General features: G+C 42.9%; 1 protein-coding gene across 1 annotated transcript in view; it reads right to left on the bottom strand.

The window, feature by feature from the left end:
- LOC128699009 (zinc metalloproteinase nas-34-like) overlaps window positions 1-16,538 on the bottom strand; it is a gene marked incomplete at its 3' end in the record, with an annotated part of 80,884 nt that overhangs the window by 37,603 nt on the left and 26,743 nt on the right. The window contains exons 6-7 of the mRNA XM_070096762.1: window positions 11,830-12,033; window positions 1,120-1,246 (exon numbers count right to left, since the gene is read on the bottom strand). Coding sequence (XP_069952863.1) covers window positions 1,120-1,246; window positions 11,830-12,033 — 331 coding nt within the window. The remainder of the gene's footprint in view (window positions 1-1,119; window positions 1,247-11,829; window positions 12,034-16,538) is intronic.

Raw genomic sequence — 16,538 nt, 5'->3', positions numbered from 1 at the left:
ACACCTGGAACTCCACCACTTGCACACACATCTGGAACACCACCACTACCACACACACCTGGAACACCACCACTACCACACACATCTGGAACACCACCACTACCACACACACCTGGAACACCACCACTTGCACACACATCTGGAACACCACCACTACCACACACACCTGGAACACCACCACTTGCACACACATCTGGAACACCACCACTACCACACACACCTGGAACACCACCACTACCGCACACATCTGGAACACCACCACTACCACACACACCTGGAACACCACCACTACCACACACATCTGGAACACCACCACTACCACACACACCTGGAACACCACCACTACCACACACACCTGGAACTTCACCACTTGCACACACATCTGGAACACCACCACTACCACACACACCTGGAACACCACCACTACCACACACATCTGGAACACCACCACTACCACACACACCTGGAACACCACCACTACCACACACACCTGGAACTTCACCACTTGCACACACACCTGGAACACCACCACTACCACACACACCTGGAACACCACCACTACCACACACACCTGGAACACCACCACTACCACACACACCTGGAACACCACAAGTATACCTCTGCTCTTACCGCTACAAGTACTGTAGGAAATTACCAATGCTAATACACGAGAGTTCTGTAACGAAGACAATATCTGGCTCACTGGTGCAGTAACAAAGACAATATCTGGCTCACCGGTGCAGTAACAAAGACAATATCTGGCTCACCGGTGCAGTAACAAAGACAATATCTGGCTCACTGGTGCAGTAACAAAAACAATATCTGGCTCACTGGTGCAGTAACAAAGACAATATCTGGCTCACCGGTGCAGTAACAAAGACAATATCTGGCTCACCGGTGCAGTAACAAAGACAATATCTGGCTCACCGGTGCAGTAACAAAGACAATATCTGGCTCACCGGTGCAGTAACAAAGACAATATCTGGCTCACCGGTGCAGTAACAAAGACAATATCTGGCTCACCGGTGCAGTAACAAAGACAATATCTGGCTCACCGGTGCAGTAACAAAGACAATATCTGGCTCACCGGTGCAGTAACAAAGACAGTATCTGGCTCACCGGTGCAGTTATACATGATGTTGGCCAGCAGTTTGTCACGATGAGAGAGACCTTTACGTTGTCCAATAAGTCCCTGAGCGAATGGGTCAACAGTGCTGATGGTCAACTTCCCGTTTAACGAAAAGTACTGAAAATGGTGCGCACACAAGAGAAATTATTGTTTTGTCGGCTGGTCATTATCATCAAAATCATCACAGAACTCTATCATCAGAGGTCACATGTGGTCACTGTCCTAAGCAGTCTAACAATTAGCGTGGGGTGTTATTGAGCACAATGGCCTGTTGTAGTGTTTTTGAATCTCAGGTTAAAGTGTTGAAGAAGGAGGTTCTAATTCTTCAAGAGGAAAATAGGAGGCTGAAGCTTCACCTAGATGGATTTGGGAGTTAGTGTGAGATGGCTGGAGCTGGTGAGGAAAAAGATACCAGCAGTGAGCTAAAGAGTTGCAGCCGCTTTAAGTGACGAGTGGTTCACAGTTCAGAAAGAAGGAAAATAAGGAAGGCTAATAGAGAAGATGTGAAGGTAGGAAATCGATTCTCTGTTCTCCAGGACGAGTGTACTTCAGTGGTTAGTGAGGTTAAAGGTACCACTGACTCTCCAGCTAATCAAGGTAAGAATATTCTAATTGTAGGAGATTCTCATGGAAGATATATGGACCATGCTTTTTGTAACAAAGATAGGAAGGTCAGACAGAAGATGTGCCTCCCAGGAGCTGGTGTTGGTGACATAGTCAGCAGGTTGGATAATATTATATCAGGTAATGGGAACAAGCCCATTACCTGTCTTAGTGCTGGTGGAAATGATATCAGGAAGGGCAGGAGACAGGAGATGCTGGATAAGTACAGGTCAGCCATAGAAGTTGTCAGGTCTAAGGAAGGGATCCCAATCATATGTAGCATCTTGCCTAGAAGAGGAGTGGGCAATGAATGGATGTCTAGGGCAATTGGTATATATTACTGGCAAGACAGGTACCGCAAGGAACTTGCAATCTCATTCACTGATAACTGGGACAAATTCTATAGCAAACGTGATATGTGTGGGGTTCATTTCTCTGGGGGCTGGAGTCGTTGCATTAGCCAATTCACTTGAGGGGGTCATTGATGTCTTGTCTAGGAATTTAAACTGATAGATTATAGAGGTATGGGAAACAATTAGGCTGCAGTATTAGGGTTGAAAACATCAGTTATTACCAGGATACCCCAGGGATATGTTTAAAAGACAATATTGAAAATAAAGTTGCTAGTAAAGGCAAATCAATTGATCAACAAACAAAGAGTGACAGTAGAGGGCAACGAGTGACTAGCTCTTTTAAGGTTTACTATACAAATAGTAGGAATCTAAGAAATAAGATAGATGAGCTAAGATTACTTGCAAGTGCAGGTAATATAGATAATCTTGCTATAACAGAGACCTGGTTCAACTTGAAAGATAGAGAAATGCCTTCTGAATGCAGCATACAGGGCTATAAACTGTTTACAAGGAGGTGACAGGTCCTTAGCTTCGAACTATAGAACAATTAGCCATTCCTCCATAGTTGGTAAATTTATGAAATCAATAATTGCCGAAGCAATTCTTGAAAAGCATAAATTGATTAATGAATCTCAGCACGGTTTTACAAAGGGGCGTTCCTGTCTTACGAATTTACTAACTTTCTTCACTAAGGTGTTTGAGGAGGTAGATCATGGTATTGAATATGATATTGTGTATATAGATTTCAGTAAGGCTTTCGATATAGCTCAACTTCAGTGGCTGTTGAGAAAAATTAAGGCACATGGAATAGGAGGAGAAATTTTTTCCTGGGTAGACGCATGATTGACAAATAGGCAGCAGAGAGTTTGCAATAATAGGGAGAAATCACAAGCGGTGTTCCACAGGGGTCAGTGCTGGGCCCCTTGTTGTTCACAATCTACATAAACGACTTAGATGAGGGAATAAATAGCGACATAATCAAATTTGCTGATGACACCAAAACAGGCCATCCAGTTCATTCTAATGAGGACATTAGAGCACTCCAAGACGATTTGAATAGACTGATGCAGTGGTCGGAGAAGTGGCAGATGCAGGTTAATATAGACAAATGCAGAGTTCTAAACGCTGGAAAGGAAAATAGCCATGCAACATATAAACTCAATAATGTAGATCTTAATATTATGGATTGCGAAAAGGATTTAGGATTCTGGGTAGCAGTAATCTGAAACCAAGACAATAGTGCATAAGTGTTCGCAATAAAGCTAACAGAATCCTTGGCTTCATAGCAAGAAGTATAAATAATAGGAGTCCTCAGGTTGTTCTTCAACTCTATACATCCTTGGCTAGGCCTCATTTAGATTATGCTGCACAGTTTTGGTCACCGTATTACAGAATGGATATAAATGCACTGAAAAATGCACAAAGGAGGATGACAAAGTTGATCCCATGTATCAGAAATCTGCACTCTCCAGAAAGGCGTAGAATTAGGGAGGATATGAATGAGGTGTATAAATGGAAAACAGGAATTAATAAAGGCGATGTAAATAGCCTGCTAAAAATATTTAACATATACAGGACTTGCAGCAATGGTTTTAAATTGGAAAAAATAAGATTCAGGAAAGAAATAGGAAAGCACTGGTTTGGTAATAGAGTTGTGGATGAGTGGAACAAACTCCCTGGTACCGTCATAGAAGCTAAGACGTTGTGTAGTTTTAAAAATAGGTTGGATAAATACATGAGTGGGTGTGGGTGGGTGTGAGTTGGATCTGACTAGCTTGTGCTACTAGGTCGGATGTCGTGATCCTTAAGTGACGTGTCTGACCTGACTAGGTCAAGGTATTGACTTAAGCTGGTGGGAGATTTGGACCTGCCTCGCATAGGCCAGTAGGCCTGCTGCAGTTTCTTTCTTATGTTCTTATGTTCAAAATTATAATCTATAATTATAATCATTATTAAAGCCATCATCACTGTCATCAGCATCATCCCTTTATTCATCACTATCACCATCATTATATTCATTACCGTTTACATTATTACTTACCAGCATCATCACAATATTCATCACTTTCACCATCATCACTCAGATGCATCCTTATCACCAGTATCATCATCGCCACAATCACACAGAATTATCACAAACGTCAAACGTCACAATCCTTACTGTTGTTATTGACACCATCATCATTGTCGTTGTTACACTATTAATGCCCTCGGGTTTTAATCTATTTCATCACTGATATCTTATTTAATATTACATTGCACTCTTCTCCATTATTAGCTAAAATGGAAATGTCCGACTTTGTATTATTATTCATCATCATTATCATCATCATCATTATACTTGGTCCTCAAAGTTAGTCAAAAAATTATGTATATATGTGTATGTATAATATTTGCTGTTTTGGTATAAAGAGGATAGATAAAGGTATAAGGATTCAACCTGTCCTCTTGGGTATATTGTTTAACACCACTTATCCTGTTCCCACCTGCACCCCCCTCCTTTGTCCAGTCTGTGTCACGTGACCCCACCCTACTCCAGCCATAGTTAGCTTGGAGCAGTGTGGAGTCCTTCCAACTAGACCACATTCATTCACTGCCTGGCTGCGGTGGAGTGCGGTTGTGCTTTGCACCCCTCTGCTGATCTACCAGGAGAGCTACCTAGAGTCAATAAGGCGCTCAGTGTGAGATGTTGTGTCAACACAGTGGGGATTGAGCTCCTTCGTGGTGTGATATTGCCTGCTTCAGCACAAGTATTACTTCCCACCATCATATGTGAGGCATATAGCATTCAGGATGACGAGTTATAAGGAGTTGTGTTAAATGGAGCTTACAGAGTATTTGTGAAATTGCTCTCCTCCACAGTGTATGAGTCGTTGGTGACTCGTTTTCAGGACGCCAGTATCGATCTTACACCAGCTGTATGGGTGAGAATGATTGACATCTCACGTCATTTTACATGGGTTAAGCTTTGCAACGTCCCGTTCGAGGCGGATAAAGTGGACATCAGGAGTGTCTGATGCATATGGGACTGTTCATATGGGCCAACACAACAAGTGGGTATCAGGTGCATACGTGAGTCTCCTGGAAGGCACCTTTACCCTGAAAATGACTTTTCAGCACCACATACCATCCTACATGTACCTGGTGGACTTTTAAACACAGGTCATGGTGTCATACACTGAGCAGAGGTGTATGTGCCACCCATGTGGGGCTTACGATCACATGGCAGCGGTGTGTGGGAAGAACCAATGAGCACATGGCCCAGCAGAGGATGCACCTGTTCCAGTGAGGGAGGTGGCTGTTGAGGTACAACTGCACAATGGAGGGCATGACCGTCTGTGGAGCGAGGTGGTGGAGGAGACACCTGTTGAGTCAGGAGTGGGCGTGCAGCTTCAAGTGTTAACGGGCCTTGAGACTTTACCAGTGCCAAGTGATGAGATGCAGGTATGGGTGGAGGTGCTGGCGCTTGAGGAGGAACTAGTTATGGTGTTGCAAAAATTGTCACAGCCTGCAGAGAAGATGGGTGTACCTGTGCAGGTGGCTGGTACTGAGCTGCCAGCCATGGTGAGCGAGTGGCAGGAGCACCTTGAGGAGCCTGTGCATAACAGCATGTCTGTGACATCACCCTTTTCAGTGGAACACCATACGGTGGAGGTAGAGGTCCATTGTGCGGCCTCCCAGGACAATGACATGGAGGAAGAGGTCATCACAAGGAAGCGGGCCGAAGCGTTGGATTTGGATGATATCCTGATGCTGGCACAGTGGCCTGGGAAGAAGTCTTGGGTGGATGGGGATTGTACTGGTGGACACGGCAAGCAGCACCAAAAGGAAGGGGGAAGGTGGAAGTTGGTGTGAGGGTGAAAGGTGGTGCCCCAAGTTCTGGTGGAACTAGGAAGAGTGTCAAGAGGAGGCAGGGAAGGAAACTTTAAGCCGGCCTCAGGTGTATGACAGTAAATGTTTATGGATTGTGTAATGACATAAAGAGGGAGTGTTAGGATGTTTGTGTAAATGTAAGGTGGATGTCGCATTTCTTCAAGAACACAATTTAATTTCAAGGATGGTCGAGTGTTGGAGGTGGAAGGGTATCAGGTGGTGGCACTGCAATCTGCTCATTTAAAAGTAGGAGTGGGTGTCTTGATCTGAGAGGCGAGCCCGTTTGTTTTGCAGAGAAGTGAGGGAGGCGGAGGGAGGATGGCCTTGCATGTGGATGGGTGGTGGATGGGGGAGAGAGAGTCGTTTGTCTGTGTGTATGCTCTGGCTGAAAGTGATGTTCTTGTTAAGATGACTTTTGTGCACGAGGACCTAGTGGTGTTTCTTGTGAGTATTGCCATCCATGGCACTAGCAGGTGAACTGCATCATCAGGAGGGCAGATGTGGAAGCCAAGGAGGCTGGGTATGTGTTGACGGTCTTAAGTGACCTTTTAAGGGATATACATTTAAGGGATGCTTTTTGGGGGGTCATGGGAGGTGGAGCATACGTTTGTACGGCAAGGTTACACAGCTAGGTTAGACTGTATCTCTCACAGAGGGTCATTGTTGAGTCTTTTCACACTGTGGAGGTAACATTCAGATCATCGGGTGGTAGTGGCAGAGGTGGGGTGGGAGTCACTGGCGGGAAGGTATAGGAGTTATTGGAAGCTGAACACGAGCGTGCTAGCTAACCAGGAGGGGTTGGAGGGGTTTGCAGCACTGTGGGAGCGGCTTAGTGTGGAAGGGAGACGGGTGGAGGATGTGGTGAAATGGTGGGATGGTGTGGCAACAGAAAGGATTAGGAAATATTATGTCTGGGAAGGGAATTGAATAAATTACTTTAGAAACCATACCACGGTATGATCTTAACTATTTGGAGGACAGGTTAAGGGGATGTTATGCGAGGGGGGAATGGTGGTGGGAACTTATCCTGTGGAAGACATTGGTGCTGTGAAGAGGAGAATATGTGAGTTATAGGATGAGAGGTTTGCTGCAGTGATGGTGCAGGTGAGGTTGGAAGAGGTGTTATAGGAGGACAGGCCATTGGCATGCGATGAAAGGTATGAGTGTTTATGCAGATAAATGGTATGGGGAGTATTGGAAATGTTGTGAGGTGGTGGGGAAGGTTTTAGAGCAGGCATGTGGGTGTGTCGTGCAATCTGGGGAGGAGTGATAGAGAAGTGTTGGGCGGGGTCGTTATGGAGGAGGAAACATGGAGGGCATTAAGCGAGATGCATAAGGGGAAAGTGCCAGGCGTCGATGGTCTACCGTGTGAGTTTTATCTACAGCACTGGGAGCTGCTGAGGGGCTTTTTGGCCCAGTTGATGAATTCGAAGGAGAGGGGCGAGTTGAGGGAAAGCAGGCAACGGCAGTGGTGGTGTTGGTCCCAAAGGGGAAGCAGCAGCATACCCTTCTGGACTACCACACCATTTCATTGCTTTGCTCGAATTATGAGTTGTTTGCAAAGGTATTTGGAAATAGGTTTAAGTGCGTCGTGGGGATGGTTGTATCTGAGAATCATTTTGGGTTGCCAGGGAGGTCTATGGTTATGGGGCATGGGATCCTAAAGTGAGTCGTGGAAACTAGGGAGGGGGGCAGGGGGCAGGGTTGTTGGCCTTCGATTGGCAGGGGGTGTATGATAGGGCAGAAAGGGGAGCATTGAGCACTATACTCAGTTGACAGGGTTTTGGTGAAGAAATTGTGGGGTGTGTTGAAGTGTTGTACCAGGGTGCAAGGGCGAGGGTGCAGAACAATGGATGCTTGGGGGAGGCAGTTGTCATGGGGCAGGGTCTAAGGCAGGGGTGACCAATGTCATAATTATTGTTTGCATGTGTCCAGGACCCCTTTTACCGAATGACGGAGGAACGCATATGCACAGGGGAAGGGGTAGGAGAAGGGAGGGTTTGGCCTGGTTTGGTCGGATATGTTGATGACACAACTGTCCTGGTGCAAGAGGGGATGAGGCTGGGGGCATTAGAAGATGCTGTGAACTTGTTCAGGGGTAGTACGGGTATGAAAGTGAACTTGGAGAAGTCAATGGCAGTTGGGTTGGGGGCTTGGGAGGGGAGGGTTGAGTGGAGATGTAATGTCGTGCAGCGGCAGGCCGGGATTTTAAAAATATGTGGTATTATGTATGCGGATGACCTGGGGTGCCACGAGGGAGGACAATTCAAATAGGTTGGTGGGCAGGATCCAGGGTCGCCTGGAGGCATTGCGACCATACCACCTAACCCTCGTGCAAAGAGCTATTGTAATTAATGTCTTATTGTATATTAAGGTGTGGTATGTGACGGCTGTGTTCCCATTAACAAGGACGGCGATTACGAGAATTCTTAGGAGGGTGTTCAAATTCTTGTGTGGTTTGGGTTGTAACGTTATGAGGTTGCAACATTACCAGTGCATCAGGGAGGGTTAAGGTTGCTGGACCTGAAACAGAGTTAAATGTGTGTTTATCAAGAGGGAGGTGTTGCATGTGGGATTGTGTGGGTGACGGCTGGATAGGGTACATGACAGGCTGAGACAATTGTATGGTGGAGTGGAGTTGCAGGAGTGTGAAACTGTATTACGTGCTTTCGTGTGTGGGTAGGGTTGTTGTACCAGTGGAGGGGATTTTCCCCATGTACGCATGGGGGAATATATGGCGCCGCTTTAGTAAGTTGAGGTTAAGACCCAGGGCGCGTGAGGTAATGTATCGTTTCCTGCATGGCATTTTGCCTGAGTGGTACTCCAGAATAGAAGGGTCATAGAGGGTGGGGTGTGTGGCATCTGTGGAGGGGAGGAGACAGTGTATCATGTACTATATTTTTGCGAGGGTTTGGGGGTCGTAAGGGGTAGGTTGAGTAGGGTGGTTACGGTGCTGCGAGCACCTAATCTTGATTGCAAACAAATCATACCACGGGTGGAGATAGAACCCGCGATCAGAGTCTCAAAACTCCAGACCGTCGCGTTAGCCACTGGACCAGCTAGCCACAATAAGATTCGTCCAACTAGGTATATTTCTACACCATAGGAAGGTTAGCATAGGCACCACTGTGACCACAAATGCAAGTTCTCCAGCTAGCGTGGCCGTGACGAACTCTAGCTCAAGTCCCCTCAAAGCCGTCAACATGCATTTGTGGTCACAGTGGTGCCTATGCTAACCTTCCTATGGTGTAGAAATATACCTAGTTGGACGAATCTTATTGTGGCTAGCTGGTCCAGTGGCTAACGCGACGGTCTGGAGTTTTGAGACTCTCTGATCGCGGGTTCTATCCCCACCCATGGTATGGTTTTTTTTTTTTAAACATGTTCTTTTTGCGGATGACACTACCTATATCTTCTCTCACCCAAACCAAACCATACTTATAAACACTGTAAACGATGAGCTACTAAAAATATCCACTTAGATAACGACCAACAAACTTACTCTCAATATCGACAAAACCTACTCATACTGTTTGGGAACAAGGCTACATATATTCAGCTAGACATACCGATAAATAGTTCCACCATTTCAAGACACACTGACGGAAAAATTTTAGGGTTCCACATTGACAGCTGCCTTAAATTTCAGACCCACTTACACCAAATTTGCAAAAAAAAAAATTCTCCAAAACAGTAGGTACTATGTACCCCAAACGGCAGTTCTTGCTCTTTACCACTCTCATCTACCCTTATATCACCTATGGTATATGTGCATGGGGTTCAACCACAGCAAATCACCTTAAACCCTTAATTATACAACAGAAAGCTACAGTGAGAATGATTACAAACTCCTGCACCAGGCAACACACCCCACCACTATTTAAGAGCTTGAACCTTCTTAACATACAAAATATCCACTTACATTATTATGCCTACTAGATACACAGAACATTATTCCCCAATATAAACCCTCCTCTCAAACTCCTTCTTGAGAACTACAACAGAGCACACATAACACAAGACACTAAAGACTCTTTGATATCCCTTGTGTTCATCTCTCCCTATGCAAAAATGCTATGCATATAAAGGGCCCTAAGATCTGGAATTCATTGCCTGAACATACAAAAGGGACCCTGCTGCCTGCACACCAACTCAAGGCTCTGCTTAGGAATCACCTCATCTCCCAAAACTAACACAAACACTGTATATTGTCGCCACCATCAACTCAAAAATTGCCAAACTTCATAAGATTACTTCAAAACTAAAATGGTCTCAATCTCATTATGTATAATGTTAAAATATAATACTGTAACTTGTTATTCAACTACTCGTTAATTTAATTACTGGCAAACCGCTACTACCTCCGTTGATATATAAAAAAACAATGTTCAATTCGAATGAACTAAGATATATACAGTGGACCCACGACATTCGATGGCATCGACATTCGATAAATCCCACATTCGATGCATTTTAACGCAAAAATTTTGCCTCGACATTCGATGGAAAACCCGACATTCAATACGATTCGTACGAGACGTGTCCATGTGTGGCCTGAACTGCCCCGTGTGTGCCAGTGTTTACAAGCCAGCCAGTGTGCGCGCATCTAAGGATACATTCGGTACATTCCATATTATCCATATTATCACTGTTTTTGGTGCTTGTTTCTGCAAAATAAGTAACTATGGGCCCCCAAGAAAGCTTCTAGTACCAACCCTTCGAGAAAAAAGGTGATAATGACTATTGAAATGACGAAAGAGATAATTGCAAAGTACGAAAGTGGAGTGCGTGTGTCGGAGTGCATGATGATTTGGTAAAGAAATTGCCTGCAACTAGTGGTGATGTGAGTGAATTTAAGGCCAGCAAAGGTTGGTTTGAAAGATTTAAGAATCGTAGTGGCATACACAGTGTGGTAAGGCATGGTGAGGCTCCCAGTTCAAGTCCTAATGGAAGGGGATTCCCCTTCTAAACACTAACACCATCCACACTCTCCCCTCCTCCCATCCCATCAATCATCACCAGATCTTCATTAAAGGTAAGTGTCAATTATTCTGTTATTAATCTACTGTTATTGCTGTTACTGTAATTATTCTATTGCATTAAACTTAATATTTCATGTGGTAAAATTTTTTTTCCATACTTTTGAGTGTCTTGCATGGATTAATTTGATTTCCATTATTTCTTATGGGGAAAATTAATTCGACTTTCGATAGTTTCGACATTCGATAGCTCTCAGGAATGGATTAGTATCGAATGTCGAGGGTCCACTGTATGTCTAGTATTAAGTACTCTGTTAAGCATTAGGTCTAGTCTGGGTGAAATGCTTCACCATCATAGTGCTTTTCTTTGTACTTAGCAAATCAATATTGTAATTACACATTGCAAACTATGCAAGGAAATAAACTCCTTATAACATGTCAGTCATACGTAAACTATGCAGAGAAATAAAGATTTGAATTTGAATAGAGAGAGATAAAGATATAGATAGATAGATAGATAAATAGATATATAGATAGCTAGAGAGAGAGAGATTCATCAGTGTTCCTCAGTACAATAATCATTTTTTCACTTGCATCATTTATACCATCATAGCATACATCCAAACTACTATAATTATTATCCCTATTATTACTATTAATTATTATCATCATAATCATCATCACCACTACTATATTAGCTAATAACTATAATTCTCATTAACAATCACCATCAACTCCCTCAACCACCAATATCACTATTATAATCATCATTATTAATATTTCCCCCACCATCTTCATCATCACCACCACCATCACTGACCTCACTAGCACCATTAACAAAATGCTCACCACTAACACCATAAACATTATCATCACTTGCACTATATCTTACCTGTGAACCATAGTGCATGACGGAAGAGTAGTCGTACAGGACACCATAGTCGTTGATGTCGGCTGTGGTGTACTTGTAGAAGTTGCTCAACATGGCAGGAATGATATTCGGAGTGATAATGTTAACATAGCTGTCTCGTTCAGGGCGTGACTGTTCATGGAAAAAGCCCATGGCGTGGCCAGTCTCATGAACAACTGTTCCCACCTGAGGAAAAAGAGAGGAAGACCATGGTGTAACCCATCTTCTGAACGACTCTTCCCAAATGAGTGAAAATAATGATGTGAAATTCATGTAAATTTTTTGATATATATATATATATATATATATATGCAGTAGACCCCCGGTTTTCATAATCTGTTCCAGAAGGTAGGTTGAAATCCGAAATGGACGAAAACCGAAGTAATATTTCCCATAAGTTATAAAGTAAATTCAATTAATCCGTTCCACACACCCAAAAATATTAACAAAAAATACATTTTATGGAGAATAACTTTAGTTTTATATACAGAAAACAATGAGAAATAAATATAAATGACTAATTTTAATTATAAATGAACATTACATACCTTTTTTGAAGACTTTTGTTAGCTCTTCCCTATGCTTGTCCACCAACTCTTCCACATCCTGGCCACTCACATCCAACCCCTACCTACCAGCTACATACCCTGTGGCCCACAGCCCCATTATTACCATCGACATACCATGTTCACTGAGTTTAATCGTTTCTAACAATTACCTTTAGATGCCATCATAAACAAAGGGAGACGTATTGAATAATTCATGCCGAGAATTGTAAACAAAAGTTTAAGGATTAAGGTCTGTTACTGGGCCAACGCAGATTCATAAGTTTTCTCTAACACTAGAGCAGAGAAAACATAATGTTTACCCTCCACTGCATATAAACATTGCATGTTTATATGTTATGTAACTTCTTTTATGTAATTGTGAAGAAAATATCATAGATAGATTAATGAAAATGTCTATATTAACGTAAAATAAGACATTTAATGTGCCCGAGAATGAGTTGCGAACGTATGAGTGGCCTAGGAGCGTGCATCTGCTACCAACGATTTCCAAGTAGATGCACAAAACTCAGGGGAAATATCGCTGAGAAAAGTGCTCAAAATCTGAATTGCACAATTTCTGCACTGGCTGAAAACTGGGGGTGCACTATATATATATATATATATATATATATATATATATATATATATATATATATATATATATATATATATATATATATATATATATATATATATATATGGAGGGAGAGAGTATTGAGGAGGTGAATGTATTCAGATATTTGGGAGTGGACGTGTCAGCGGATAGATCTATGAAAGATGAGGTGAATCATAGAATTGATAGGGGAAAAGGGTGAGTGGTGCACTTAGGAGTCTGTGGAGACAAAGAACTTTGTCCTTGGAGGCAAAGAGGGGAATGTATGAGAGTATAGTTTTACCAACGCTCTTATATGGGTGTGAAACATGGGTGATGAATGTTGCAGCGAGAAGAAGGCTGGAGGCAGTGGAGATGTCATGTCTGAGGGCAATGTGTGGTGTGAATATAATGCAGAGAATTCGTAGTTTGGAAGTTAGGAGGAGGTGTGGGATTACCAAAACTGTTGTCCAGAGGGCTGAGGAAGGGTTGTTGAGGTGGTTCGGACATGTAGAGAGAATGGAGTGAAACAGAGTGACTTCAAGAGTGTATCAGTCTGTAGTGGAAGGAAGGCGGGGTAGGGGTCGGCCTAGGAAAGGTAAAGGACCCCAATGGAAATAAGTCACTCTGTCTGACTTTTTTGGGTTATCCTAGGTTCTCTACACATATGCTGCTATGTATGATAATTCTATGTAACTGTATTTGTGTATACCTGAATAAATTTACTTACTTAGGGAGGGGGTAAAGGAGGTTTTGTGTGCGAGGGGCTTGGACTTCCAGCAGGCATGCGTGAGCGTGTTTGATAGGAGTGAATGGAGACAAATTGTTTTTAATACTTGACGTGCTGTTGGAGTGTGAGCAAAGTAACATTTATGAAGGGGTTCAGGGAAACCGGCAGGCCGGACTTGAGTCCTGGAGATGGGAAGTACAGTGCCTGCACTCTGAAGGAGGGGTGTTAATATTGCAGTTTAAAAAACTGTAGTGTAAGGGGGCCCTCGGGCAATTTCCGCGCGCCCTCAACCAAAAATCGAAAAATTATGGAAGTTGAGTTATATATACCGAAAAATAGCTTAACTCTTTGGCAATACAATAGTACCAGAATGAATGTTCTACGACGTTTCTACAAGAAATTATAGTCATTTATATCAGGTATGGTGACGGTGATATTGGTAGCGAGTCTGCTCACAGCCCATATATATTTTGGAAATTTTTTCTTGTTTTTATCGCTTTTTCTTGCATTATTCTTTCTAATATAATAACTGACTATTTGGCATCATAAAACAGAAGGCGGAGTTTATCCCTAGACTTAGAGACAACCAGGAATCATATGGGAATGCTCGGTAGTGCTCCCGCTCCAGATAGAGCCAGGAGAAATCACTTCATTATTACGCTTATATCAGCTTATATATCAACTCTACGGCTTATTTATCTATCAGAATTGATCTAATATGATATAATAAACACTCTAAATAACATACAAACATGTTATATACTCTAGACTGAAAAAAATAGGCCATAGTATGGCGAGAGATTATCGGGAATATTTCGATATAAATGAGTTACTGCTCTCCATGTCGTATTCTTTAGCCTCTGAGTAAGAGAAAACGGCATTTTGAAGAGGATAACTGCACTAGAACATCAGTTTACTAAGAAATACACCCAAACAAACGCGATTTTCGCGATTTTTTTTTTTTTTTTGAGACGGTGGGCCGGCCGGCGCTCCCGGCCAATATCTCGAAAGTAACTTATTCACCTAAGGTACCTATTTCTGCCTTTATTACTTAATTAAATGGAATAATATTCACAGAAATTGCAGAATAATGATTTCTCTATTTTTCTACAAGCTATTTTTGGAAATATTCCAAATAATTTCGGAGTTATGTGGGAGTAAAGGGCAGATTTTTTGCAAAAATTCCAGGAACTAACAAACTTTATTTTTTTGTGAAATAAAGATAAGTTATTTAGAGAAAAAGCGTTGAGTAAAATTCGAATAAGCATTGCTCTCTCGGCACCAAGTGTCCAAACAACCTTACGATGTCCCATATAGGAATAAATCGCCCCCCAAGGGCATTTTCAGTAAATCAGTCCTTTTTCAGTCTTTTCTCAGTTGTTGTTTGAGGTATATTTTTGATAAATATTTTCAAGAAAGTGAAAATACTGTCTTGTGCACCAAAACTGGAGGAAATCGGACGGTAAACAAAAAAGCAACATTTTTTTGCCCGAGGCCCCTTCTGGCAAGCACCCTTCTGGCAAGACAGTGATGGAGTGAATTATGGTGAAAGTTTTTCTTTTTCGGGCCACCCTGCCTTGGTGGGAATCGGCCAGTGTGGTAATAAATATATATATATATATATATATATATATATATATATATATATATATATATATATATATATATATATATATATATATATATATATATATATATATTTATATATATATATATATATATATATATATATATATATATATATATATATATATATATATATATATACGTATATATACATATATGCCGTTTAGTGCCCCACCAATTACAAGTTCCGCCGCTCGCTACTCCCCCACCCTCATCACCCATGCATCCATGCTCCCCTTCACCCGTCACCCCACAGCTGGCGCCCTCCCACCCCCACGATATCAGCAATGTCACAAGTAGTCGCGGGTTCCCAGGAATCTTCACGACAGAGCCAAAGCTGTCGTTCACGAGGCATTTGCCGGGTGTGCCACAGGGAATGTGCACTCAATCCCACATCTGGCAACATCCGTGCACACAATAGATGCCTAGGCTCCAGGAGAGCTCCAAATGAGAACAACCAACAGCCTCCCCCAGCAGACAGGGCTGACAGCTACCGTGACTTCACCTCTACAGAGGACCTCAAATCTGCAATCAAATTAACATCCACCAGGACTCTGACACACATCCCCAAAGCAGCTCGCCCTCAAGCTGCTAGCAAATTCCCTGACCTTCTGAAGAAAGTCAACGATGCTCCTTCAAACAACAGATCCTGGCATAACTTGCTGCTTTTTGGCAATGCCTGTTTGGCTGTCCCACCAAGGAGGGACAAGTCACTAGCAACACATGTTATTAGGGCAATAAATGCATTCCCAAGGGATGACAACCTCGTCCGTCTCCCCCCTAGGCCGACAAACACCCGCCGGGCAAATGCCAACAACAGGACACCCGACACCTCAAAAATCAGAGCCCAAATTAGCAAAAAAATAGAAGAGGGTAATACTATTGGAGCTTTGAGACTTATAACCAGTGAGGATACCATCGCTCCCAAGGACGTCAGCACGGCGCAAGCTCTGAAGGACAAACATCCACCCAGGGCTCCCAGTACCAACATTGACCTCCCTGACATTGCAGCAGGCGAAGAACATCTAACCTTACAGGATGCTGATGTGTATAAAGCTGCTATGTCATTTCCACAGGGTTCAGCAGGAGGTTTCACCGGTTTAAGGCCTCAACACTTAAAACAAATACTCAATCCAGCACTTGGTGAGGTTTCAGAGAGGCTGCTGTCTGAACTCACCAAATTTTCCAACCTGTG

This window comes from Cherax quadricarinatus, chromosome 55, assembly GCF_038502225.1.
Source record: "Cherax quadricarinatus isolate ZL_2023a chromosome 55, ASM3850222v1, whole genome shotgun sequence".
Lineage (NCBI taxonomy): Eukaryota > Metazoa > Arthropoda > Malacostraca > Decapoda > Parastacidae > Cherax > Cherax quadricarinatus.
This window is presented reverse-complemented; position numbering and strand designations above follow the sequence as displayed.